We start from the raw sequence: 27,750 nt of genomic DNA, 5'->3' as shown, positions 1-27,750 counted from the left end.
ATTACATCAACATTGTAAATCCTGATGAAGTGTAATTCAACTGTAGACATGAGACTGCATGTGTAGCTTGATCCAAAGGCAACTGGACTTGGTTAAAGATCTTGAAGACGTTTCATCTCTCCCCTGAAAGGCTTCTTAAGTCCTGAACTATCAGAGCTAGAAACAGCATATGTCTTTCTCCTTTTCTCATGGAAGCTACTTTATTCCTACATTTCCTAAATATCAGTGTCTACCAAAATAAGTACAATAAAAAAACCGATTATAGCCTACCTTTTGCTTTGTAGTTATTATTTGTTTTTGTTTTGGAGCATATCAATAGGCCTTCAACAGGGTATTGCAGCTGTTTCAAGTGTTGGGTGCATATTTTAAACATAAATGAATACGTAACACTTGACATCTGACTTGATTTTTCAATATAACACAACGTAAAAGAGGAAAACGGTGCATCTGTCTCACTAACAACAATGCTGTTGAGCACTCTGTTCCTCTTACTGCAGGTGGGCGGGGCTCTGCATCCGGGTACTACGGCTGACCCCTGACGCGACCCTGCAGGATTGCAAACATGGCGGAGGTAAGAAAGTGAAATAAATATAAGGAAAATAAATATTTGTACTGTAACATAGTTATTTCAGTCGAATGCGTGCGTATTTTGTGTGTTGCCGCTCCGTGCGCTAAATGAAGAATCCGCAGTTTGCGCTGCTAGATAAAAAAAACATTTCTTGACTCAGGCTTGTTTAGTAAACTTCGGCTTTAGCTAATGTTAGCTGTGCTAGCTGCGGCGTTAGCGATGTTACTTCGTGGTATTGTTTTAGAAAACTTCACTATCCGAAGGAACGTTTTTAATTTGACTTGTACAGGTAGTCCCTTGTTTAGAGATGTAGTCTGTCTTTGGTTTTGTTCATTATTTACCGGCTGTTGATACCAAGCCCAACTTAGACGCGTTAGCTAAATAAAGAAGGAGAATTAGCTAACACTTTGTTATTTAAGTTAGCCAGGTGAGAAAATTAACATAGTTAATACACACCTGTTGTAGCTTGCTGTGTTTTAATGCACACCACTGTACACACGGTGTTTATAACACGGACTACATGTTCCCACAGGATGTGGAAACAGTCTTCTTTGTTTCTTTTCTGATGTGCAGTCAGGCTTCAGGCTTCAGGCTTCAGGCGCGCTTTTTCTTAACTTGTATGAAACATTTATCGTCCCCGTGTTCCGGCTCATAACTTCAATACATCATTTAATATACAAAGGCCGAACACTTTCTTATTGTCTATAAAATGCGGAATTAGACTCGTGATTTGTTGTGTACTAACTTTTTTTTTTTTTAATGCTCCTCTGTTTCTGTTTGCAGCCCTCCCTCGGGAACTCGAGCCCAGGTACATGAACATGAGTTTTACTTTCTGTTTGCTCTAAAACATACTCAGCTGGATTCTTTAACTTTAAGTCTATAAATTAAAGAAAGAGAAACAGTCTGTATTCACAGTGTTCAAAACGAAAAACTGATAAGGCATGAAATTGGTGTTATTTATAATTTTATCAAAAATGTTATTCTAATAATATGAGGAATAATTCCATCAATAATGTTTATTATATATTTATGATCAGTTCTCTTGTGTTGATTTATGTACAACGCTTGTGTTTGTAAAGTAAAATTAAAAGGGTAAAACATGCTTTAAATTATGATTTATAAGAAAAACACAAAATAGTAATAACTGTAAATAAGATCATCATGAGCTGTCTATAAATTATAAATCCATGCGAGGTTTTGACAGAATATAGAACTAGAGACTGTTCAAATATTGCTTATTACCGATCTGGTGTAGCCAAAATTAAAGATTTAATAGTACGTCTGTATTCAAAATCCGGTAATCTGACTTCACTAAATATATTTTCAGAGTAGACTAGGTGTGCCAATTTTGAAATGTTCTTTTAGGGTTTTAAACATTTTTTTTATATATATATTGAGATAATTTTAATTTGTATATCATCAAAGAATTAACTGCAGTGTTTCCCCCCTGGTAACACTTGCAGAGTCGTTTCCAGAGCTTTACGAAATGAGTTTTAAGATGTAGGAATTAAACAGGCCTAATTGAAGTTTGATGACGTATCACAATGTCATCATATATGTTTATAATATGAAATTACTTAATTCTTATCAGACTTCTTACATACCCTTTGAATTTCCCTCGGCATCAATAAAGTATCTAACTATTTACCCCTCACCCTAAATACATCCAGAATTTACATGACCTTAAAACAAAAATACTGATGTGACCTTGATTTGATTTTTTAAATATGTTTCTTGCAGAAAATGTTTTTACGTTGTCACATGTCTGAAATTCCATTATTGCTCTCATTATTGTTTACCTTTGCAGGAGGTTCAGCAGGTTCCGATGACCATGATTTTGACCCATCAGTAGACATGCTTGTCCATGATTTTGATGATGAACGCACCCTGGAGGAAGAGGAAATGTTGGAGGCATCAGATGAAACCAACGCTAACGAGATTGAAGACCTTGCACGGGTGAGTGTCAAATATGATGTTTCTTTTTGTTTGTGGTGTGTGTTGTGTGTGTTGTGTGTGTTGTGTGTGTGTGTGTGTGCGTGTGTGTGTGTGTGTGTGTGTGGACATGTTCCAATCCTGATGTTAGAATTGTATTCTTTGAATTTATACCAAAGATATGTGTCAGTGTACAGTTTATAATGAGCCACTTTTCTCTCAACAGGAGGGGGATATGCCAATTCATGAGCTGCTGAATCTGTATGGTTATGGGGGCAATTCACCAGCAGATGAGGATGAAGAGGAGGATGAAGAACCGGAGGAGGAAGAAGAAGATGATGAGGAAGAGGATGAGGAAGAAGACCTAGACCATGATGAAAGCAGCAGAAGCACCAGCGAGTTGAAAATGAATGAGGTCGGTTTTTGAGTCTCATTCATGTGAGATAGTTTCCATTATGATTATCTTTTTAGTTGACCTTTCTGTATAACTTTTTTTTTTTTTTTTTTTAAAAGGGTGAGGGTGTGAAAAACTCATCAGGCCAGGTAGATGAGGCCCAGACCACTTCCGAGGGCCGCACACGCTCAGTAAGGTCCCTTGGGACAGCAGAACTTATCCGTCCTCAGAAACTCAAGTACTTTGAAAGTATGAACCATCACACCTCATTTGCTTTCTTCCTGTTGAAACAGTTATGTGTTCATGTGTATCATGAAACAAAATGTTTTCTGGTGAGATTTAGCAGATTAAATGGGTTCCACACTGTGTCTCAGGTAATAATGATGCAGAAGAGGAGTCAGATGAAGATGAGGACTATGTTCCATCTGAAGACTGGAAAAAGGTACGTAAGATCTTAGTTTTGTATGAGCATTATACACCTTCACTTGCAGTTTGCTCTAAAGACAACTTGGTGGTTTTCCTTATATTTAGGGCGCACTCACACTAGGCAATCTGTACCATGCCTTAGCACGCTTCACCCCCAAAGTCCAGTTCGTTTGACCAGTGTTAGTACTCCTATCCATGCTCAAGCACGGTACACTTCCTGGGCCCTGGCACACTTGGAAGAGGTGTGCTTTGGCTTGGTACAGTTTATGCACAAGCACAAGCATAGGTACACGACATGGACAGCCTTCTGTATGGAAAAATCCAGGAGTGTTTTTCTTTAAAATTACTCAAAATAAGCCACAAAGTCAGTAAAGTAGCTGTTATGTTCTCTGTGTTCTCTAAATGTGCCGACGTGTACTCAACCGCACATTTTTTTTCCCCAGGTCCGCCTGTCTTGTAAACTAAGCACGCTTCATGATCACACAAAGCTATGCATGTGTTGTATTACAACATTATGTACAGGACGTTACCGTGCTCAGACCTGGTTAGTCCATGAGCAGTATGAGTGCAGGCCAGCACAGGGATGGGGAGGGGGGGCAATGGTGCTTAAGCACGGTACTGGACAACTGGGCCTAGTGTGAGGGCACTATCACACTGTGCCGAAGCACGCTTCACCCTAAAGTCCAATTCGTTTGACCAGTGTGACCACGCCGTACTGCACGCTTTGGAGAGGTGTGCTTTGGCACGGTACAGTTCATGCACGAGCACAAGCATGCGGGTAAAAATAAACAATGTTGACAGTCTTTATTGTGGAGTGTTCTGGCTGTATCTGACTTCTGGCTGTATCTGACTAACCATCGTGCTTAGGCACGGTACGGGACAACTTTGCCAGTGTGAGTGTGCCCTGAGTGTGCCGTTAAAGAGCCTACTGCATACAGACCACACAGGACTCACAAATAGTTACCTTTCTAAAAATAAGCAAATAACTTTATAGGAAGAATACATTCACCTAATCCAGATATGTAGTATGTGCAGAAATGATGATAAAAGGATATACTCTTATGTGGTATAAGGTATGTTTTTACCAGCCTGTCTACATAAACTTGTGTTCCCAACAGGAGATCATGGTGGGTTCAATGTATCAGGCAGAAACTCCTGTTGGCCTGTGTAAATATAAAGACAATGAAAAAGGTAAGTCTCACTTGCAACGTCTGCATATTAAAAATTAAACAGTGTGTGTTGTTTGTACAGATGACTAAAGGTTTCACTTTCACTTCTCCTGCGTGCTGTAGTTTATGAAAATGATGACCAGCTGTTGTGGAACCCCGAGTGCCTCCCTGAAGGCAAAGTGGTGGAGTTCTTGACAGAGGCATCGAGGAGGACTGGCGAGGAGAAGGGTGTGGACGCAATCCCAGAGGGATCCCACATCAAAGACAATGAACAGGTGACAGAAAATGTAGCCTGTTCTGTAGGAAGACTGGTCAAAGTCTTTTTTTTTATTGTTAAGAAACCCATGAAAAGATTATCACCAACAGCAATTCAATTCTGCAAATGCCTGTCTGGCCAAAGCCTGACATAGGACATGACTTAGAGCAAAATAAAGCAGATGGGGGAGTACAATTAAAAGTAACCAAGTTAGATGTGGGGTTGATTTGCATACAATCAAATGTGGACTCATTGTTTAGCATTTTATTATGTTAAGGTGAGCACGCACTTGTTGTTTGCTGTGTGTGCAAGAGATGATGTAATATCGTAAACTAGTAAAATGTTAAACAGGACTGGATTCAAGGGGGCTGAGGGGTTCCAGATATCTATAGATGCTATAGTCCACTCCATCCTCTGTCCTTTGCTGCGTGTCGTCCCCCAACTCTCTCCTCCCAATATTTCCTGTCTGTCTCTCTCTGTGTCCTGTCAAATATAAGCAAAATGTTCCAAAAAGAGAGAGAGCTGACAGAGAGAGAGAGACATGTATAGTAGTTGGTCTTTTTATGGGTTTGTTGGCATAAAGATAAAACATCTCCAGGGTTCTGTGTTACATCAAGTGAATGTGCTTGTGCTGTATTACATGTTGATACCTGTTTACATGGCTGGACTTGTTTGACGATTTGTTTCTGTTCAGGCTTTGTATGAGCTGGTGAAATGTGACTTTGACACAGAGGAAGCTTTAAGAAGACTGAGGTTTAATGTCAAAGCAGCCAGAGGTGAGTACACAATGTCCTACATATGAATATGTTTCCACATGCTTGTACAGAGTTCTGTGTGTGTAAGTCATTTCTTACTCGTATTTTGTAGATATCTGTCAGATTCTATTTTAACGCTTGTTTCTTTTTGTGACAGAGGAGCTCTCTGTCTGGACTGAAGAGGAATGTAGAAATTTTGAACAAGGACTAAAAGCTTATGGGAAAGACTTTCATTTAATACAGGCCAACAAGGTATGTCGTCAAATCCACATTTATCAGTTGACAATTACAACATTACTTAACATTTGTTTTGTTGTGCTCACTGTTATGTGGCATTCTGATGCTCAGGGTTGGAATCAGCTACATTTCAACCTTGTTGCATTTTGAGGCAAATCAAATTTCTCAGTTTTGATCCTGTTCAAAGTCTCTGAAGATGTTAAAGACCTGTTATGCAATAATTTGATTTGTCTTTCATTTCAAACTGAACTGAATGGATGTCTTGAGACGATGGTAATAATGGTTATTTCATGTCTGCTGAATTAAATCTTTCAGGTGAGAACTAGGTCTGTAGGAGAATGTGTGGCCTTTTATTACATGTGGAAGAAGTCTGAGCGTTATGATTTCTTTGCACAGCAAACCAGACTTGGGAAAAGGAAATACAACCTTCACCCCGGTGTCACGTAAGTTTTTATTTGATTTTTTATAAAAACAGTCAATTATGAATGAAAAATGAATAAATAATAACTGATTTGTTTTCAGGTTGATGTGTTAAAGAATGCTTGGTTTTCTCCAAAATTACACAAAAGGTTTTATAATTCAAAATCAAACAAACATCAAAGTAAAAAGATTTCAATTTGTTTTTGTGTGAGAATAATTGGTGGGTCCTGTTTACAGACACACTTCATACAGTGGATATAAATAGTCTACGCACCCTGTTAACATGCCAAACACAAAAGAAATGTGACCAAGAGAAATTATTTCAGAACCTTTTCCCCTTTATTGTGACCTTTGACCTGTGCAAGTCAATTTAAAAAACATCTTAAATATGAACAATGAAAACTAAATTGATGTGGATGCATTAATATCCAGCCCCTTAATTAAACTCATAATCTGTTTAAACACCTTTTGACGTATTCAGTCATTTCAGGCAGGAGTCCATCAGCATAGCACATCATCCTGGCAAAAGCGCTCCAAATCTGTCAGATTACGAGGGCATTTCCTGTGCACAGCCCTCTTCAGGTCACCCCACTTATTTTTAATAGGATTCAGGTCCGGGCTCTGGCTGTTGTTAAATGTTAATCTTCTACTGGTGAAGCCAAATTCCTTTTCATCTATCCAGCACACGCCTGATGATTTTGTGCCAAAATTGACTAGTATTTTGAACTGTTCATAATTACATCCACTTTAACTTAAGCCCCTGTTACAGCTGAAGAAAAACAGCCTCAAAGCATGAAGCTGCCACCACCATGCTTCACTGTGGGTGTGGTGTTCTGTTGGTGATGTGCAGCGTTGTTTTGGTATCAAACATATCTTTTGGAATGATGGTTGAAGTTCAAGTTTTCAGTTTTTGATCTCATCAGACCATAACACACATGTTCCCACATGCGTTTGGGAGACTTGATCTATGTTTACTTTTCTAAATTGAGCCGGGCTTTGATGTTTTCTTCTGAAGTCTTTCCAACCTAGCCCATAGCCCATACATACGAAGAATACAGGCGATCGTTGTCACATGTAGAAAACAACCAATACTTGAGTAGAATATATCTTTCTTGTCATTGCTATAAAAACAACGACAGAAAGTCCTGCAGCTCCTTTATTATTACTGTAGACCTCCCTGGCCAGTTGGCTTCTTGTCTTTTCATCCATTTTGGACAAGTGTCCAGTTATTGATGACTGTCTTCACTGTAGTCCATGGTATAGCTAAGGCCTTGGAAATTCTGTTGTACCCTTCTCGTGACTGATATCTTTCAGCAATGAGATCCCTTTGATGCTTTGCAAGCTCGTAGCTTTTGCTGTCAATGAAGGTGGAAAAATTCTGAATTTGTCTATTTTGGTCTCATATTTTAAAAATCACAATCATTTTAACTGTAGACGTTTTATATCCACTGTATATAACACTACGCTTGAACCCGCAAATCTTATAGCAATTAAAAGTTTCACTGTTTAGAAAACAAAGTGACAGCATAGTGACAGTGCAGTGTATTTTAGAGTTATATGTACATGGATTGACAGAATAAAAAAAACTGAAGTGAAAAGGTGCATTGAACTTTGCTCACAGGTCACATTATTTCTACAGGTTTAGAAGCCACCTTTTTATTGAACTTGTGCCTCCCCACTCCTGAGCAATTGTTATTGAAAGCAACTGTTTTATGAGCCTATTTTGAATATCTATTGTTTTTCCTTCTCCTTTACCCTAGCAGGGAGGACAAACTGAGGCTGAGGTCTCTTTTTCCAGTGATGTCCTGTAGCAATACAATTATATACACAACCAAAATAAACATTCTGGTTTATAAACACAGAGAGAAATATTTTATGAAGCTTGCAAATACGTTTCTTCTCTGTTATACAAAGGAAACTCGAGGACAAAGACAAGTACAGAACACTAAAGAGGGATTTCTAACCAAATATAATACCTAAAAGTTAATATTCTCTTTTTGTCTCACCACCATAATTAGAGGTGCAGTATAAGATTCATGTAGTGCTCCAACTGGACCATGTGTAAAGACAGTCAAAGCATTATGACCACATTACTCAGCTGTAACACGGACCCACCTGCTGTCCCAGCTCGGCCACATACAGTTGGGTGATTTTTTTTAAATGGTATCTAGTGTTGTGTGTAATGGCCTGTGTGCTGCTGTGTGTCTTCAGAGACTACATGGACAGATTACTGGACGAGACAGAGAGCGCAACATCCAGCAGGGCGGCGTCCCCGCCACCCACCACCTCCAGCAGCAGCACCAGCCACTCAGAGAAAGAAGACAGCAGCAGTCAGAACGGTGAGATTTGCTATAGAGATGTAACCACACACTCACAATAGGGTTTCTATCTTGATTTTTTACAATATTCCTATTTTTATAAAAAGAAGCCAAAAGTAGACAGCTCCCCCTGCTGGTTAAAAATAATATTGCAATATATTTTGTGTTTTGGGGCTTTTTATGACTTTATTTGGAGATAGGACAGTCAATAAAGTCAGAATTCAGTAATAGAGCAAGTGGGGAAAGACATGCAGGAATAGAACCTGGGCTGCTTGCCTGGAGGACCAGTGCTCCCTTAATAGAAGAAACGCACCAACCACTAGGCTACTTGCACCCTGTAAAATAAATTGTAATTGTTGATATTTGTATCAGTTATAAAATCTATTGCGAGGTAAATAACATCCTTAATTATCAATGCTGAATTCTTATGAGTTATTTAGATTCCACTCATAGTATTAACCATCCATCCGTCCATCCATCCATTTTCTTCCGCTTATATGAGGTCAGGTTGCGGTGGTAGCGGGCGCAGTAAGTCAACCCAGACTTTCCTCTCCCCAGCAACGTTTTCCAGCTCCTCCTGGGGGATTCCGAGGCGTTCCCAGGCTAGACGGGATATATAATCCCTCCAGCGCATTCTGGGTCTGCCCCGGGGTCTCCTCCTAGTTGGCGGTGCCTAGAAAACCTCTAGCTTCAGCACAACACCTGCATTACTGCTGACGCCGAGCCAATCTGTCTGTCGATCTCACGCTCCATCCTATCCTCACTCGTGAACAAGACCCCGAGATACTTGAACTCCTCCACTCCAGCCGATTGTTGAACCTCGGATACAGGAGGAACAATGTGGATTCCGTCTTGCTGTGGGACAGTGGACCGGCTCTTGACCCTCGCAGGGCTCCTTGGGGGAGCATGGGAATTTGGTCATCCAGTCTACATGTTTTTTTGTGGATTTGGAGAAGGCTTTTGACTGTGTCCCTTGGGGGATCATGTGGGGGGGTACTGCGGGAATATGGGGCCCCGGGGCCGTTGGTACGAGCCATCCGGTCCCTGTATGAGTGAGAGCTGTGTCCGCATCCTCGGCACAAAGTCAGACATGTTCCCAGTGCGTGTTGGCCTCCTCCAGGGTTGCCCCTTGTCACCGGTCCTGTTTGTGATCTTCATGGACAGGATCTCAAGGAGCAGCCGGGGGGAGGAGGAGTCTCTGCTTTTTGCAGATGACGTGGTTTTGTTGGCTTCCTCATGCTGGGACATCCAGCAGGCATTGGGGCGGTTTGCAGTCGAGTGCGAAGCGGCAGGGATGAGGGTTAGCACCTCCAAGTCTGAGGCCATGGTTCTCTGCCAGAAAATGGTGGATTGCTCTCTCCGGGTGGGGAGTGAGTCCTTGCCCCAAGTGGAGGAGTTCAAGTTCAAGTAGTATTAACTTATTTTTAATTAAGTTGAGCTTTTTCAACTTGCTCTAATTCGTTTTTCTTTATCAAACAAATTAAGATTGGTTTTTGGTTTCTGCCTCCAGGCTAGAACATTCAAAATTAATTTCAATGTTCTCTCAGTGTAACACAACAACAATATATCTTTTCATAGACAGTGTCCTATATCCCATATTTTAACCAGGGCCATTTCTGATATAGAAATTAGCCGACTTTATGATTAGACATGAATGTAAGAGACAATAAGAGAGATTAAAACAACCTGGTTAGGAAAATCCCAGAGACAGCTGCCTGTTTAATAAAATTTTTATTTTTCATCTGCTTAGATCTAAAGTCTAGGTGTCTCAAACGCTCACTTTTTTTTATTTGACAGGCATTTCCAGCCACAACTCCAGCCACCAAGTAGACGGTCCTCAGTTACTCCCAGCAAACCCCGTCAAACCTGAGCCCGTTCAGACTAACGGCCCCTCCCATCTCACAGTGGAAGCTCCCCCTCCCATTTCAGACAACAACTCCAACGGCTGCAGCCAACACAGTGCGCCAAGCCATGACCTAAACGGCTCTCTGGAGCCCTCGCTGGACCATAGAGACACAACCGCACAAGAGAGGCCGGCCAAGAGGTGTAGAACGGAGGCAGAGCAGCTGGGTCAGAGTAAGGTGGAAACATCTTCAACACAGGAGGACTGAAGGATCCAGAGCTCGCTGATGTAGACTAACAAACACTATCTTGGGTGAAAAAAAATCGTCCATAATTTGTCCCAGCAGAGGTAAGAGGATGATAAAGATGAGCCCCTGTTGGCTCGTGAGCACAGTTTCTCCTGAGAGAAAAGACTCTTTCATAAGGTCCCTGAAAGTCAGACCTTGAAAAACACAGCCAACCAAACTGCAGCTAGTCCTCCAGGAGGGGCAGCAGCCCCTGCGTCCCCTCCGCCACATCCAACGTTCTGACAGCCTGCAGAGCTCATCCCAAACCACATCCTACAGAATGCAACATCTCCTTCATCGTTGTCTTTATTTCCTCTCTGAGACTTGACTGACAAAAGTTTGCCAAGATTTTTTTTTTCTATCTGTATCAAAGAAAAGAAATCACCTGTGATATTTTTTTACACAAGAGATATTTATATTTTTTAGCAAAAGAAAGTATGATGGTTAACTGCAGTTCAAGCTTTTTGAACATTTGATGAAACAGGCGACATGTTTAAAAAAATAACGTGCTTAAGTTTGTCCAAAAGAGGCACCGTAGGCAAACAAGTCACTGGCCCTCTTTAGTGCACTTTGATTGTATGATTCTTATTGTTATCAATAAGGAGTGGTGTCGAAACCCAGCAGAACAAAACTTTTTCACTCCTTCACTTCTGAACCTGTTCCGGCCTCTGTGCATCTCGGCTGTTTGTTTGATTCGGATAAATAAACCACCTGCAGGTTTGTTTGTGGAAAGCAGCTGACATCAGTGATGTCCTGTATTGTAACTCATCATGTAGAAGGTCGCTGTATTTTTGGATTTCCATGGTCAGTGCTTTGCTCGACGCTTTGTTTTTACTAGACAGAATGTCAATGATTTTTAATGTAAAGTTTGTATAGATTTCTTACCTTGAGCAGTTGGTACATTTTTTATAACTGTCTGTTCATCTCTGTATTTTCTGGTCTTCCATGTAGCCTGCGCTTTTTGTTGAGAAATCTTCTGCTTTGAGATGGATGTAGTAAAAAAAAGTAGCCATTCCTCTTTTCCCTCTCTGCCCTGCAGCACTTCCCATTCCTGTGACCTTGCTCGATTTGAGATATTTTTTTGCAGCGAGCCTCGTCTTTTGTCTGTGGTCGAGCGTGCAGTCTGCCTTTGGTTAAAATCCTCGGAAGTGCTTAGTTTCCACCAATATTTACCGTCTCTTTCCTCAGTAGCAGCTAAAGAGAGCAGGCTGAGGGATGCAAGACCTTCATATGTTTTTTGGTACAGTAGCTTTTCAGCTTATCGCTGTTTGTGTTTCACTTTCATTCACAGATTAAGATAAGTTTGTCTCAGATAATGTTGATCCATGTAGTCTTTTCTTTCCCTTTGTTGACAATGATGTCTTGTTTATTTGACAACATGAATAAAAATGAAGTGTATTCCAAGACTGGCCATGAATGGAATTGCATTGGTTATATTTAATAAATGTATTAATAAGTCTGACTCTTTGTACTGTGACTTGTGCAGACACTTCACAAACTGTTCCAATCAGAGTTCAAGTTTTCATTTTTCTGTTCCCCTACAATAAACACAATATGTTAATTAACTATCGGAAGCTATTATCTTTACTTACACATCTGCATTGTATGAAATAAGACAAACATCTTACTGAAATCACCAGAAACTGATTCAAGGCCTCAATAGTTTAACAATGTTGCTTGTACATATAACTGTAACCGTTTGACCCATTTCACTTTTCTTTTTCTGACATACCACACATCAGGAAACAGGCATTAAAAATGAGTTTGTAGAAAAGTAACTCAATATGATATTTTAGGGCTGTATTGAAATATATCTTAAATTAGAAACATTTGTGATTGCATTGAATTAGCACTGGAAAAAGTCTGAATACATCCTTTGTGTTTATTAGTTTGTATGAAATTTAAAAAATATAAGGCCCTTTATATTAATCAAAAATTAAAAAACTTAATAACATCTTATAAAATTACTTTACATGATTGTAGCAAACAAGTGTGCAGACACTTAGAACAAAATCAATAATGTCACCACGTACAACACTTAGGCAACATCAAAAGCATCCTGGAGGTTTGTAGGTATTCAGTGTCCGGTCCTGTCTCCATTGTTTATGCCTTTTCTGTAAAATGTGAAGAAAAACATTAAGAAATCTAATGCATGTTATACTTATGCAGATTTAAACCTTAAGACAACTTCATGTAAAAGTAGTTTGGAAAGTACTGATGCACATTACTTGAACTGTTCTTGCTCGTTTGCCCGTGTGTGAAGGTGATGTAGGAGTACACCAGGCTACCAGCGATGCTGTGGGAGACAAAGGTGACAACATTTGTTCCAGGACAGAAAGGCTGCTCAACAGTATAACCTCAACGGTACTTGTTTTACCTGATATTTAGACCTATGAAGTTAGTCCAGGTGAATATGTAGTCTCCACCAAACACCATGCCAATGTAGGTCACCAGGATGTTCTGTAGGAATCACACACGGTGTCATGAAGTTATCTCATGTAGCCCATAGAGTGAAGGAGCAGCATGATAATAGGGATGTTACTCACCTTAATGCAGCCGATGATAGAGGTAGTGAGAGCTGAGTTGTACTGCGTGCACAGCATGATGGAGTACATTAAGATGAAGCTAAACAACACAGATAAAGAGTTAGGAAATAGCAGCAACATTTAAGGTGATCAATAGATTTGTGATTGATGTAGAACTTACCCCATGACACAGGAGAGCACAAACTGCACAACAAACATCGCATCAGACCATCCATTGTACTCCAGTGCCTACAATAAAACACACACAGGAGAGTATCACCACTATGTTGTTGTACACTACACCATGAATGTGTGAAGAGAGGCTTCACTTACGGTTTGAAAGTCCCCTGAGTAGTAAGCATACGCCGCAGTGGGGAAAATCATGATCAGAGCATTGTAGTAGAGGAGTCCGTATTTTCCGAGCTCCTGCGGGAACAAAGTCGTTTATTTTATTTACTCAAATTCTTTATCAGCTCATTTAAATCAGAATCTCTTTTTTTAGGAGATACCTGTTTACAAAAATGTTCATACAGAGTTTTAGAAAACTAACAGACGCACAAATATTAACATAAATGTACAACACATTTTCACAATTTGAAACTCATGTGATGTGACATTCATTTAAAGCAAAGTATACTTACTAAAGAGCCTGATAAATTAACAACATGCAATGCAGTACTCTCCTGTTATTCAAAGCTTCTCATAAAACTTGTAAAGGGAGCTAATAAATGTATTGCCAACGGTGCAGCCAGGATTGTAGGTTATACCATGGTATCTCTAATAGCATAATAGAATCATTTTTTTCCCCTCTATAACATCCTAATGGGTCCTAATCCTAATTGGATATGGGTAATAGCCTTGATACTGCATGGTGATCTTGAGGATAGCAAACATTTCTCAAGCATTTAAAAGAAGCATAAATATAAAGAGCAAGAACTGTAATGTATTGAATGTAAACTGATATTTTGCAATTGCCTGATTGGGAAAAAAGCCAGTGGTATATCATGCGTTACTTTATATAATACATTGACTACTGCAGCTCCTTACTGGCAGGTCTCCCTGCATGCACACTCAAATCTCTGCAGAAGATCTCCCTCCACTGGCTCCCAGTTCCTGCTTGAATCAACTTCAAAACCATGTGGCTAAAAAAAAACGCTGTTCCTACTGCTACCACCCACTGCACTTTGCCAACAAAAGGTGTCTGGTCCAACCTTCAAAACAGGGCCCAAGGTTTCTAGCTTGAGTCTTCTCCTCTGTTACCAAATACCATTCAATCTGCATTAATACTTGAGTCCCTTTTTACCTTTAACAAAAAGCTGAAGAGCTCTTTCACGAACACCTATGCACTTAATGATATTGATGACAAAAGCCTTTTCTACATGAAATTGTAACAATGTAAAATAGAGTAAACCATATAAAAATGTACATTACAGTTTAGGGTAACAGAGACAATACTGTGTTTATCATTTTGTTGTTTATATAGGCTGAATCAAAGAGGGCTGAGAATGGAGCCTTGGGGAACACCAGTATTATGGGGATTGGACTGTGAACCAGTCGAGACTACTGTCTGATTTCTACCTGAGTGATAGTCCTAAAACCATTAAGTGGACTTTTCATCAGTCAATTACATGCTTGACAGTAAGTGAAAAAAACAATGCATCTTACAAAAAGTAAGGTAGGAGTTACTGCTCATTGCTCACCTTAGAGTCAAGTTTCTGCTTCACATAAGCCCCGCTGGCTGCTGTCAGAACATTGTTCAGCATTATGAACACATATCCTTCAAGGTCAAAGGCTAAATCGCCGCTACAAAACACAGAAAAAGAACAAGATGCATGCTTGAAAAAAAGTGCCTTTGAGTTTGATGACGTCCATTTATGTTGTTAATACTCTATATCGCTTCTCACCTGGCAGCAATGAAGGCACCAATGATCATAGTAAAGACTGTGCTTTTTACTGATGTGGAGAAGGTCTTTCTGTGAGAAAATCAATAAAATGGATCATTAAAATAATTTACTTACAGATGCAATAGCTTTCTTGTGTTGAGGAATGTCCACTTACTTCAGCAAGAGTCCCTCAAACACCATGGTAAGTAAAATACTGAACCTCCTTAAAACTGTAAACATGGGTAAGCTAGAAAAGAGGAAACACTGTAAATTTCATTGTGTAGTATTAAAGAAAACAATATTTTATATTATGAGAAAGCAATAGAAAACAAGTACTAACTTGAGTCGTTGTGTTCCAAAGAGCCCTGATATTTGATTCCCAACATACAGCAAAGGCAGCGGAAACATCTGGAAAGACAAACAAAGCACTTACACATTGGGTTCTACATATTATCATGTATCTAATAAAAAGTCTTCAAAGTACTTCACAGTCTTACCTTCCCTGGTATACTCATATCCATGTCTGGAAATGAGATCACACCAAAGAGTTTGCCAGTCCTCAGAAGTACGATTGTTGCAAGCATCTGTAGAGTTATTTAAGCAGAGAGACTTAAAACATCAGGATCCTTTTATGGCTCAACAGTTAGTATATGTGACTCAAATTAACACCAACTTACTTGGCCGATTCCGACACATGTTGACGATGGAAATCTGCAAAACATTCAAATCCCAAATTGAATTAGGAAACTTGCTCAATAGTACAAATGCCCTTCTGGGTGGTGTAACTAGAGCCTGGTAGATATTTCAGATTACAGATATGGGCATATCACTGATGTAAAAATGTTTGTTTTCAGATATGATCGGTCATAACAGAGTGTGGTTTACAGAGTGTAAATATACTTTTTCTTCCAAGACAACAGCCTTCTTAGTTAATTTGGATTTTCATATTGCAGCAAAATGTATTTAAAAAAAAAATCCATATAGGTCTAATTTCAAATTTTTGAATAGAGCTCAGAGTATTAGCCAACATATTGCATATAGTATCATATTGTTCTCCTATTTAAAAAATTAAGTACATAAAACTCAAGCACTAATTGAAACATTGTGGTACTTTACAGATACAAAAAAACCAAACGTATTTAGTATGTATAAATCATTTAATTAAAATTAACCTTCCCAAATAATGTAATAAGTTACAATTAGCCTTAGTGTATCTTCAACATTAAATTATTGATTATTCGCAGTTGTTCAAAAATCAAAAATCAAATGTTATGTTATTAAAAATTATTTATTATTATTATTATTTAATTAATATGATTTACTCATATGCATGGACGTAGTAGTGAGGGGGATTTGTTTCTCCCTACTTCATATTTATCAAAGTAAAGGTAAAATAGGCCAAATAAATAAACAGGACACTTCACTCTGAAACAATAAAATAAAATACCAATCCCTGTTTCTGATACCACGGCATAAAAAAGAAAAGAGTCCTACATGCAATATTCGGTTCTTTTTTGCTTTTAATTACCAAAGATTCTAGGCAAACACTGTGCACTGACTGAGGCAGTGTGAGGGGCCCAATGTGATGTGTTATCATGGAGATCCAACGACTCCCCTGCTCACATTCATCATTCTGCTGCATAACAAAGTTTTCGGTAAACAGAAAAAACATAGTTTAATAATAATAATAGCACAAGAAATGTAGTATCATCCCATATCTGACTTTACCACTGTGAGCTTAAGATCACGACATGACAAGTAGGGATCATGTAGAAAACCCCTTAATTAAAAAGAAACAGGCTGAGTATTATTACATGGGATAATAACTGATTTTTAAAAGCAGATTCTGATTTTAGTTTCGTTTTTTTAACTGAGTAACTCTCTCATCCCTAAGATCTAAGCCTACAATTTGCATAATATATTAATTTACCTGCAAGTTGATAGATCTTATAGAAGTGTAATAAGCCCCACACTCTGTTAAGAAACAATGTGAGTTTTCCTATAGCTTCTCTTATTGATAATAATAGTCAATTGTTTGACTGGTCATGAATTTTACAGTCTATGGTCATTACTCTGAACTTTTAGATAAGTGCTGCAGCCTGTATGGGGGCATATTAATTCCGCAAACCCTGTTAAGGCTCTTCTCCCATGATGCACAAAATGTTGGAAGTGAACACATACTTCCCAGCTCAGAAAACTTAGTATTTTTCTCCGAGTCGGTCTTCTTCATATTAAATATTATAAATATCTCTTCCCTCTGCAGCTGTCATCACTGATTTACAGGTGGTCAAGAGTCCGAAATAAGACTTCCTGTGACTGTCGTTTGTACTTTTGAACCTTTACCTGTAGCTGGTGAGGACGCTTTTGTTGACAACAACGATGAAAAATGAACTGACTCCGTAAAATGCCGCCGCCAGCAGCTTCGCGACCACCGTGGAGCTGTCACCAGACGTGGCTGTCTCAGTTTGAGAGGACGCTCCTTCAGGTGTCACGTCTCCGGCGCCGAGCTCCCGTCGACGCTTGTGAAGCTGTGCCATCATTGACGTAATAACTAACCTACGACGATTAAACGGAAGCCTATGAGTTCTTACGCGCATGCGCAAAAAACATTCCTTGGCAAAAAGGGGAAGTGCAGAGATAAACATCTTTCAGTTTGCTTGCTCATATGTGTTGAAGACTCTTATCTACCGAAACAGCTCTTATGTTGGCATTACTTTTGATGCATTTAACTGTTTAGTATCCATAATGTCCTCACTTTGATCGGCTTAATTATTTGTCTCCCCAACATTAATCCTGGGTGACTTTCTTAACTCCTTTTCTTAAACACCTCATTAAAACATAAACAAACTAATAAGTTTGATATGCAGTGGCTGCCAGTCAAATTGACAGGTCTTTGAAGACAAACACATATTACTGAATAGCCTGCTATCTGTCAGCTGGTTGTAAACACATAAATGATCCTTGTTTTTCTTTTCTTTTGGAGACTACTTTTTGGACGGTGGTTGTTTAAGCTATGCTATCCACACATAAATGACAGAAGCTTAAAGTTACAGCATACAGCATTGAGTCATTAAAACGTTGGTTAAAAAAAAAAAAAAAAGATAATTGCATGTCACTTAAAATACTGAATTGAAATGTTCCTTCAAGTGTTATCTGTATCTGATTGCCCTGCTTTGTATTTAGGTTACCTTGCATGCAACCAGCCAATCCCAGCACTCTGTGAGGAGAAAGTTTGTGTTGCTGTGACAACAGTTCACTTTGTTCCATTAGAAGGCACACCTTGCTTACACTTTTAATATGAACATTTCTCTGCGCTTTACAACCTGCAACTAAATGTAGAATTTAGGACCCTGTAAGTCTGCTTTCCTTTCATTAAGTTGACTCAACTGGGACCTTAAGAGTAAATCAAACCCTTCTGGACAATTCTCTTCCCTCTGAAGTTTATATCACATTATCCTCGAATAGTTTAACACAGAAAGCTTCACATGGCTTCATTGCGCTTCAAGCAATGAAGAGTCCAAAGAATGTTCATTTACACTTTAAAATCACAGTATTGATTTTAAACAACCCAACAGCCATTGGCAGAGTACATGTAACACCTCTAAAGCAATTTATTAGAACAGGGATGTTTGCAGAGAAAGTTTCACCGTCATGTGGCTCAAACAGTCCTACAAGAAAAACTGCTCCAGCCGTCTGTATCAGTGCATCACCAGCTAGTCTTTGCAGAGCACAGCATGTAAAGCTTTAAATTAAATCCATCTTGGTCACAATCCCCCCCCCCCACCCACCCCAATGTGAAATATACCCGCTTCATTAAAAGTTCACTGGAAATGCTGACACAGGTGGCTAGAAGCACCGTTAGCTCACTTTACATTCTGTAGCTCATGATTGTTCCACAATGACTGCTGACATTTCTTTCAGAAGATTTATGCATTTGGTGCTGCTGCACAAATAAAATGAAAAAAAACAACAAAAAAAAAAAACAGCAAACATGATTTACATAAGGGGAGAAACAATCCGCAGAGGGCTGGTGCTGATAAAAACCAAGTGCTTTGAGATCTGAAAGACATTACAGAATTTTTAAGAGCAAGATATGTCCATGGTCTGTCATTCTCACCTGGACTCAAACAATCACTTCGCAAAAGAAACTTGCCGTCTTCTTTGAGAATGGCAAGTTCATAGCATAAGAATACTTCAAACCTAAGTAACTAGCTGTGACACACACACACACACACACACACACACACACACACACACACACACACACACACACACACACACACACACACACACACACACACACACACACACACACACACACACACACACACACACACACACACACACACACACACACACACACACACACACACACACACACACACACACACACACACACACACACACACACACACACACACACACACACACACACACACACACACACACACACACACACACACACACACACACACACACACACACACACACACACACACACACACACACACACACACACACACACACACACACAATTTGCTTCACGTAGGTGAACCGGTTGAGATCCCCACACCCGAGGCCGCGTGGCCCCTCGGTGCTGGCGGCGGATCGTCACTCAGAAAAACTCTCCCTCAAAATAATACAATATTTGCTTAGTGGTCCTGAAGTGAACAAAGTAGTACAGTCTGTATGACCTACAAGGACCAGCCTAAAGATATACATTGGGCCCTGGGACAGCCTGAAAACATAGGTAGCACATCTGGATCAGAGAGATACAAAGCATTACTAACAACTGGTCCACCAACAAAGGCAAGCTATCAACGGAAACAAAGTAAAAGGAAAAGAGGCATTTACTTTCACTGCACAACAAGCAGAAGAATACCAAGCTTTAGTAGGAAGTCCCTTCGTCTGGTTACCCATCTGAATTTGTGCCTCGCAAAAGGATGGGTACTCAGAGTCAGAGTAATTACACTTTAAATGCATTTTAAGCCATACTTCAGATATCTAGTACAAGATTCTTATGTAGTGTAGTGCTGCCACATCAGTGTGCATTACTGGGAGGAAAATCTCCGGTACAAAGTCTTTTCTAAGATGACCCCATAATACTGAGCTGCAGTCATGAGGGGAGAAAAGCACAAAAGCTTCAGGGGAATTAATACACACACTTCAACCTAATTGCAGAAATGCAGTAATTCAAGCAGCACATTAAAAAATAAAATCAATGAAGTATGCATAATCTTTGAAAAAAAAAAAAAAAAGGGGGGGGGAAAGTATGAAAACATCCCTGCTTTCATGTTTCTAAATACAAAACTTCAGTGTAACAAGAGGTCCTTTTTCTCCATTTTTTTTGTCTTTTGTTCTCCTTTAAAACGGGTAAAATTTTGTCCTCTGATGGTGTGAGTGGTAATGAGATGACAGTCTTTTTTGCCATTTAAAATCTTTTTTTTTTTTTTCTTCTTCTTTGTTTTCTTATATATTTGAAGATGTGGTAAGCATGCAAGCCTCGTAGAGGAGGGACCCGGAGGGGCTGATGGGTGGGCTGGTGGTGGAAAAGGAGCCTTTAGGCCAGAGCTGGGAAGGCCTCAGGATCATCCACGTTGGGGACTGACACTCCACCAGCCTGCTGGGACAAACGGATAACAGAACGAGTGTTAATGAAAATCACAAGGAACCTTTATATACGTTAATCAATAAGATTTGTATTATACACTGAGGTGTTATCATTTAGGTGTCCCTCCATAACCAAATAATATTACAGGATTATTAATAATATATTATAACGTGCTGTGCTCCCCCAGCCTGAGAGAGAGAGAGAGACCGACAGCGGGAGCGTGCACATACATACGGGCAGAGAGGTAAAGAGGGAGCAAGGGCAGGGAAACGCTGTGTGTTTCTTCTCCTCTGTCAAACCTTTTTTCTCCTCTACTGACTGGCACCTCACGTCTGCACTGCTGACATGTCCGTCAGTGTTTGTGTAGTTGTGTGCACAGCATAAAACGGCTGGTGTGTGGCAGGCGGAGATCAGCACAAAATCGACTATACTTGTGAGGACCGGCCGGTAACCAGTCAGGGCCGAGCAGGCTGAAAATGGGCAGATTTCAGTGACATATCAATCAGTGCACCTTTAATTCAAAGACAATACGGCTTTGATGCCATGTTTTCCTTCTTATAATTGTAATTTTGAACGTTGAGATTCAGTTACCTCAGTACACAACCTCAGCTCTACGCTGACATTAGGTCAGTGTGTGTGTGTGGGTTTAGCATTATGTGGTCACTGGTCTGTTATTTCAGGGATGTGTGTTTGGCTGCAGGTTTTCCAACTCAGTGCTTTTACAGCCTGTTCACAGTCAGTGAGCTGAAGCTTTTGTGAGAGACACTAAACCTTTATTGTTTGCAGTGACAACAGCAGTTATTGTTACCTTTTCGGAGCGTCCTCCACCACGTGCCGTCCTGCTGCCTCCCCCTCCGCGGCCTCCCCTGCCTCCACGAGCTCCCCCACGCCCGCGGCCAGGGCGGCCCAGGTCTCCAAAGTTGATCTCCAGTTGAGATGTGATGTCATTGGCTGGTTTGCGGAAGTGGTGGTCACTTGGGTCGTCAGGGTTGGCCTGCTATACAAACAACAAAATATAACATTTTTAGTATTTAGTGCTGTATTTAAACCTAATAGTTTTCCTACAGACAGAATCTAAACACTAAACATTTGAATTGCTGCAGGCACCTTGTGGAACAGAGTTGGTGGCTCTACTTCTGTCTCTGCGGTGTCGATCAAAGCTCCAACAGGCTTCTGAAATATGAACAGAAAGAGGCTTTTCATCAGTTTTACGTCAAACACACAAGGATCAGCCCCTGAAACCAAGCCTGTGCGTTCTGCAACGCTCAAAATAAATAGAAAACAGTATGGCCTTCAGGCAGTCATCTTTCAAACTATGTCTGACAAGTTGGCAGTGCTTCAGTAACCCTTGCATATCAAAGGAACAGAGTCCTGCATCGGCAACCTCCAGATTAAAAATAGACACACAATTTTTGAAATAACGGTTTCAGTAATCTGCCATTGGTTTGAAAACTGAGTGCACATTTTAAACATTTGCAGCTTCTTTGTTTGAGAAATTCTTACTTTTCTATCTCAGTATAAATGTAAAATCCTTCAGTTATTGAGTTATATACTTCAGGGATGTGATCTGCAGGAAATATCTCCCCATCACACACCCACAGGTGTACAAAAAGTAAACTAACTTATGAAATGCCCAGATTTTGTGCCTAAAAGTTCACTTTCCTTTAAATATGACTTCAGAAACAACCTGTTGGTTGTAACATGAAATGGTTAAACAGTTACTGTTTAAAAGATGACACCATCAGGTACGGGAGAGGGACTCTTAAAATGTATTCTTTTAAGCACCAAAAATATTTTCCCTTCATTTTCATCTTTGAAACTATTCATGTCTGATCTGTAGCATTTTAATGTTTTTTTAACAGAGGGGGTCAGGATGTAGCATGTTTCATACATACATACTAAAACATTTTACTAGCAATCCTGTCATCACACCAGGTTAGTGAAGAGAGGCTTGTAGAAGAATAACATCTACAACGAGCTGCTGACCGATTAAAATAGCATCAGAAGGTTCTGAATTGACATGAGATATTTAGCACAATCTTAGCTTTGAAAAAGCAGCAGAGAGCGCGAGGAGATCGTCCGCTTGTTTAAATAGCATTTTGTTATATTTAATGGTATTGTCAATATCATCAATATGAAGTTAAAACAGGGATCTGTAATATACAGAAAGTGATGTTTCTAAAGTGAATATAGATATTCACTGTCACAGCCTTAAACCTTTATATGTGCTTAAGTTCCTTACATTTACTCACTCTACATCTCCTGATGTCTTTACTTTATTGTGTGCTAGAAAATGAAATAAATTAATCAATTGTTTCAACTAATTAATATTATGAATTATTGTGTCTTTGATTGGTTTCTGTGGAAAATTCTAACCAACTGTGTGACGTGTGATGAATTCAAACAGGATGGTGTGCAGTGCTGGTGCAGACAGCAGCAGTGGGTAAAATAAAAAGAAACTATCTTCGGTGACAAAATGGTTGAGCTGCAGGGGAACAACGGTTTGTAATTCTTGATATCAATAATCACCTCGCTAACATCTTCACTCTTGGACTTGTGCAGCACGTATCCTTTCTTCCACTGGCTGTCAGCTCCCTCGTTGGGCTTGCGGATGTTGAACTCCACTTTGGTGCGCTCCTTGTCCTGCATGGCCTTCCACTCGTCCAGGGTCATCTCTTTGGGGCCTTCGTTTTTCACTTCTTCGACCTCGTTTTCTCTAGAATGCCAGCACACAACAACGTTGGAACCTCACAGAAGTGAGCTAAAAGTGCCAATCCTCTTAGCTCCAGACATGCTCTGTAATCCTGAGGCTAAAAGGTCAGAAACAATGTTGATCCAATTTGCACCAAAGCTTTGTGACGAAAGTGCACATGCAGAGGTGCCGTTTGTGACGCAGAACAGCAACATGACGTAAAACTGGGCTGGTACTTTCTCTGGAGTAAACACACGATATGACTGAATATTAGATATCAGCTGAACCTGAACGTCTGACAGAAAATGAAGACTCACTTGTTCTCAGAGCCGGCAGGTGCATTTTCCTCTCCCTCTGGGGTCGTCTCAGCAGCAGCAGTCTGTTCAGCCTCACTGAAAAGAAACACGCACAGCTGGATTATCAAGTGAAACATGATATCTTAACTCTATCTCACTAATACAAAAATACACACCGTACTGTGTGTTGCATCTATTTCCTCTCATGCAATTACCCAGTCTGACCAAAACAATATTTTCCCCAAAGTATACTGTAAACCCGAAAGCATAACATGTACCAGATCCGTTGAGATGACTGAATGTCTCTATTTTCACAACAACAGAGCCACTTAACATAGCCCACTGATATCCAGTATCAGCTGTGCATCAGCGTCCTACAGACAGTTAGGCTCACACAAACAGGCCGTTTGTCTCTTCTTTCAAACTCACCTCACTTCTTCCTTCACGGTGCCCCAGTTGTTTGAGCCGCCTCCGGCACGCTTCTCCTCGCTTTTCTGATTGCTGGAAGAAAAACACACGCTGATGCATTGGGTCTCTGGATATTTGGCAGAAAATGGTCAAATATGCCAAAAATGATATCAAAGTTGACATTCTGATTGAGCATCCACAAACATTAAAGTGAAGATGCACATTCGTAAGGATTAAAAAGCCTACAACAAAAAGCTCATTTTGGTGTTTACATTGTTTGTAGCACAGCCTTAAAAATGTTGGTGAGATTTAGGATCAGAGGAGGAAGCACACACTCTTCTATCTGAAATGACTAAAACCAAAACATTGACAACCGTGGTCAATACTTGACAACAGCCATCAATACTCATCCATAGTTGATGTTCAATGGTTATAAATAGAAAAATAGCAGACATGTGACTATTCTCATGGGGGGGCTAACAAAAAATCAAATACCAACACTTCCCAGTATCAGGACATTTTACAAAATCTTAAGAAGACAACATCTTAATTATGGATTGGAAATACTTTAACAATTATTGTATTTTCTAGCAACTTTAAAGCTCACAATGAACTCTCATTCTGAACAAACAACAACCCTCTGACATCAAGTCGGTATTCAAAAGAAGCTTAACAAACAATACTTGGAAAAACAAGTGCACAGTGTTGATCTAAGAAACAGGACTTTCTAACAATCAGAGAAGAGATTAGAATCCACACCAACACTGTAGAATGAAGTGCTACCAGTAAGAGAGCTTAATAAAGTTATAGCCAGGTGATAAATGACAGAAACAAAAAGAATAGGACGCTCCAGTAACGAGTCATTTCTATTTGTGGACTCTTAGTTCTGCTACTGGTCCTGGTGTAGGACTGACTCACGATTTGTCGTTGCCGCTGTGTCTGTCAAAGTCTCGCTTTCCGCGGGAGTCAAAGCCGTCTCCTCGGCCCATACCCCGTCCTCTTCCACCACGCCCACCCCGGCTGCCACCACGTCCTCTCGGGGGCCTGTCTCCAGAGGGCCTGAGGGCCACAAAAAGAGAGTGTGAATTTTAAATTATGTAAACAACTTGTTCTCAGAGGAGAACTTGGAACTTATTTATATGACAAGCGCACCTTTCAGCTCATTATACCGGTGCGAAAAAATAAAAAAAATACAAATGACTTGTGGTATGATGTTGTGATCGAGTGGCATAAGAATTTACCAAACACTTGCTCGCTATGAATGCCTCCACAACTATGACACCAGACAAACTTGAGATAAGCAGCATGTTTTCATCTCGCTTCTCATCGTTCATCACAACCACTTACTTGTCTACAGAGAACTCTCCTACTCCCTCAGGCTTGTCCTCTGCAGGCTTCTCAAAGCGACGCTCACGGGGAGGTCTTCGGTCCGGCCTCTTGTCTCCAGGTCGCCCTTCACCCGGTCCACCCTGGTGTTGGGAACCAGGCTGGCCCTGCTGGTCTGGTCTTCGGCCCATCCGCCTGATACCTGACACACAAACACAAAGAGTCAATAACACAGAAAATATCATTCACCCGGATGCTCTTTGTGAATTGTTTTTTTTTTTTTGTGTCGTCATATGACAGTCATGTTTTGGGGGCGGCAGTAGCTCAGTCTGTAGGGACTTGGGTTGGGAACCGGAGGGTTCAAGTCCCGGACCAAATTGATGACCGTTGGTCTGGTAGCTGGAGAGGTGCCAGATCGCTTCCTGAGCACTGCTGAGGTGCCCTTGAACAAGGCACCAAACGACCCCCCCACCACCATCACCACCACCACCAGCTCAGGAGCGCCTCCCTCACTCTGACATCTCTCCATTAGTGCATGTCCATAGGATCCTGTTTGTGCATGTGTGTATTTCATGACTTACAGCGTGTAAAAACAGAAATTAAGTAAATCTTAATCTTAATGTTTGTACAGGGACATGTTAACTGCCATGCAAAGTCACTATTGGAGCTCCTGATGTTTTTCTATTTTCAGTCTCCCTTTTACTTTTATCACAACAGCTCACAGCGGGCCTCTCTTTCACTTTCGGGCTCTGCTGTTTGTCAACGCACAAACACGGGGAAACAAGTATTGACTCAGTGGAGATATCATCAAACCAAACAAAGAGCCGTCTGTCTAGTTTTTGTCTCAGCATCCGCGTGAATATTTCTGCGCATTTACTTTGCAAAGCCCGCAGCTGCGAACAGAACTGCGGAGACAGGACGGAGCACAATCATCCAGCGCACCATAACACAACACAAGCACCGACACCGACACCGACACTACACCTTCCTGTCGGATGCTGCTGCTGCTGCTGCTGCTGCTGCTGGAGGCATCCATCCCTGCGACACAAGACGAGCAGGTGTATTCACCTGAGCTCAGTCAGTCTAATAGTGTAGATAACCTCTCCGTGAGCTTGACCTCACGCTGTGTTTGGCACGGAGCAGCAGCTAGTGGAGCTAACATGACAGCTGATGCGATAAAACATTAAAAAAAAATAAAAATAAACACACGGAGCACACGGGAGGTAACGCAGGTGAAGAGGTTACCTTCTTTCTTCAGGGGCACAGGAGCCTGGGACTCCTCCTTCTTGTCCAGCAGCGGGTTCTTTCTGTCCTTCTGTGACTCCTTCTTCAGCTGCTTGGCGGCTTGAGCGGCGCTCTTGGTGGACCCAGCAGCGGCCCCCTCCTTCTTCTTGTTTTCTGCAGCTTTCAGGATCTCGAACGGGTCGGACTCGTCGTCCAATAACTGGTCGAACCGGTTGGTTACGACGCAGCCGAAGCCTTCTTGCAAGTGTCCGGGCATGATGGCGCCCCTTCAGCGGGATTCACCTCCGATTCTACGAGGCTTGATGCGAACAATTCGCTGGATGCTGCCACAAGATGGCTGGGAGAGCTGCCCCTTCTCTTCCGGTGCGAGCTCCATCCGGGACATCGAGCAGAGCGGCGCGCACCAATCTGAGCACACTGCAATGTTTTTATTTACATTATGTAACGACGCGACGTGCTCCAATGTCCCCACAGAATAATCCCGGGTTTACTTTCTGACAGGACAACAAGGGAAGCCATCAATACTGTGGTATAAATTAAATGGCTTCTGTAAACCACGTTCTGCTGAGAAATAGGAAATCATGCGGTGCAAACTGCAAAGCAAAAACAAGGCTATAGTTAACAATATAAAACTTCCCAGACAAGTAAATGCAAAACAATCAAAGCCAGGTTATTTAAGTTAAGACTGATAAATAAATAAACTACAGTTTAAACCAGAATAAAAAACGGAAGCACAAAATAGACAAATAAACGAATGAAATAATGTTTAATATACAGAATAGCCTACATTAATGAAACACTCAATCATCAGCCAGTCAAAAACAACAACATAAAAAGCCAAATGAATTGAAAGGAACCCCAAAAAAGCTAGGCCAAACAGGGCAAATTATAAATAAATGTTTGGAAAATTAAGTAAAAAGTCACACTAACAGGTAAAGTATTGATTAGTCCAAATACATTTTGAATTCTAAGAAGGATCAATAGCCAAACTAAAAGACTAAACAAAAAAATAAATAATTTCAAAAAAGTTCAGTTAAATGCCTGACTACAAATGATGGTCTTCACTTTGCTAAATAACGTGATCATTTATTTGTTAATGTTTTTGTAGAAATAGTCCAAGATGAAGACATATTGACTCCTTTGTTGGCAGTGGGTGATTA

At 40.5% G+C, this 27,750-nt stretch overlaps 3 protein-coding genes across 8 annotated transcripts; 1 reads left to right on the top strand and 2 right to left on the bottom strand.

The window, feature by feature from the left end:
• The first annotated feature begins 474 nt into the window (after positions 1 to 474).
• mier1b (mesoderm induction early response 1b, transcriptional regulator) lies at positions 475 to 12,066 on the top strand. 3 transcript variants are annotated; one of them, XM_020650536.3, is made up of 13 exons: positions 475 to 571; positions 1,352 to 1,376; positions 2,376 to 2,524; positions 2,727 to 2,915; positions 3,014 to 3,143; positions 3,269 to 3,336; positions 4,439 to 4,511; positions 4,613 to 4,764; positions 5,440 to 5,521; positions 5,658 to 5,752; positions 6,134 to 6,180; positions 8,369 to 8,496; positions 10,273 to 12,066. In XM_020650536.3, the coding sequence occupies exons 1-13, from the start codon at positions 563 to 565 to the stop codon at positions 10,584 to 10,586; spliced, it is 1,461 nt and encodes a 486-aa protein (XP_020506192.1). In that variant the 5' UTR covers positions 475 to 562; the 3' UTR covers positions 10,587 to 12,066. The 3 variants fall into 3 exon arrangements, with proteins under 3 accessions (XP_020506192.1, XP_020506182.1, XP_065809920.1); XM_020650526.3 differs by having other exon boundaries at positions 6,053 to 6,180; XM_065953848.1 differs by lacking the exon at positions 10,273 to 12,066 and adding an exon at positions 8,983 to 10,266 and having other exon boundaries at positions 6,053 to 6,180.
• Positions 12,022 to 17,581, bottom strand: slc35d1b (solute carrier family 35 member D1b). Its single transcript, XM_020650549.3, has 13 exons — positions 17,356 to 17,581; positions 15,690 to 15,723; positions 15,510 to 15,596; positions 15,353 to 15,420; positions 15,188 to 15,259; positions 15,034 to 15,102; positions 14,830 to 14,932; positions 13,463 to 13,555; positions 13,311 to 13,378; positions 13,151 to 13,229; positions 12,982 to 13,064; positions 12,833 to 12,900; positions 12,022 to 12,718 (listed from the first exon to the last, which is right to left on the bottom strand). The coding sequence occupies exons 1-13, from the start codon at positions 17,550 to 17,552 to the stop codon at positions 12,708 to 12,710; spliced, it is 1,032 nt and encodes a 343-aa protein (XP_020506205.3). The 5' UTR covers positions 17,553 to 17,581; the 3' UTR covers positions 12,022 to 12,707.
• Positions 17,582 to 19,533: 1,952 nt separating this feature from the next.
• On the bottom strand, positions 19,534 to 26,972 carry serbp1b (SERPINE1 mRNA binding protein 1b). Of its 4 annotated transcripts, none has more exons than XM_020651781.3 (9): positions 26,591 to 26,972; positions 25,367 to 25,547; positions 24,938 to 25,078; positions 24,041 to 24,112; positions 23,633 to 23,707; positions 23,153 to 23,339; positions 21,731 to 21,796; positions 21,432 to 21,620; positions 19,534 to 20,632 (listed from the first exon to the last, which is right to left on the bottom strand). In XM_020651781.3, exons 1-9 carry the CDS (start codon positions 26,844 to 26,846, stop codon positions 20,573 to 20,575), a joined length of 1,227 nt encoding a protein of 408 aa, XP_020507437.2. In that variant the 5' UTR covers positions 26,847 to 26,972; the 3' UTR covers positions 19,534 to 20,572. The 4 variants fall into 4 exon arrangements, with proteins under 4 accessions (XP_020507437.2, XP_020507445.2, XP_020507429.2 ...); XM_020651789.3 differs by having other exon boundaries at positions 19,534 to 20,635; positions 21,432 to 21,617; XM_020651773.3 differs by having other exon boundaries at positions 19,534 to 20,635; positions 26,591 to 26,970.
• Between the last annotated feature and the right edge of the window lie 778 nt (positions 26,973 to 27,750).

Source organism: Labrus bergylta, chromosome 4, assembly GCF_963930695.1.
Source record: "Labrus bergylta chromosome 4, fLabBer1.1, whole genome shotgun sequence".
NCBI lineage: Eukaryota > Metazoa > Chordata > Actinopteri > Labriformes > Labridae > Labrus > Labrus bergylta.
Note: the sequence above shows the minus strand (reverse complement) of the source record. Positions and strands in the feature narration are given on the sequence as shown.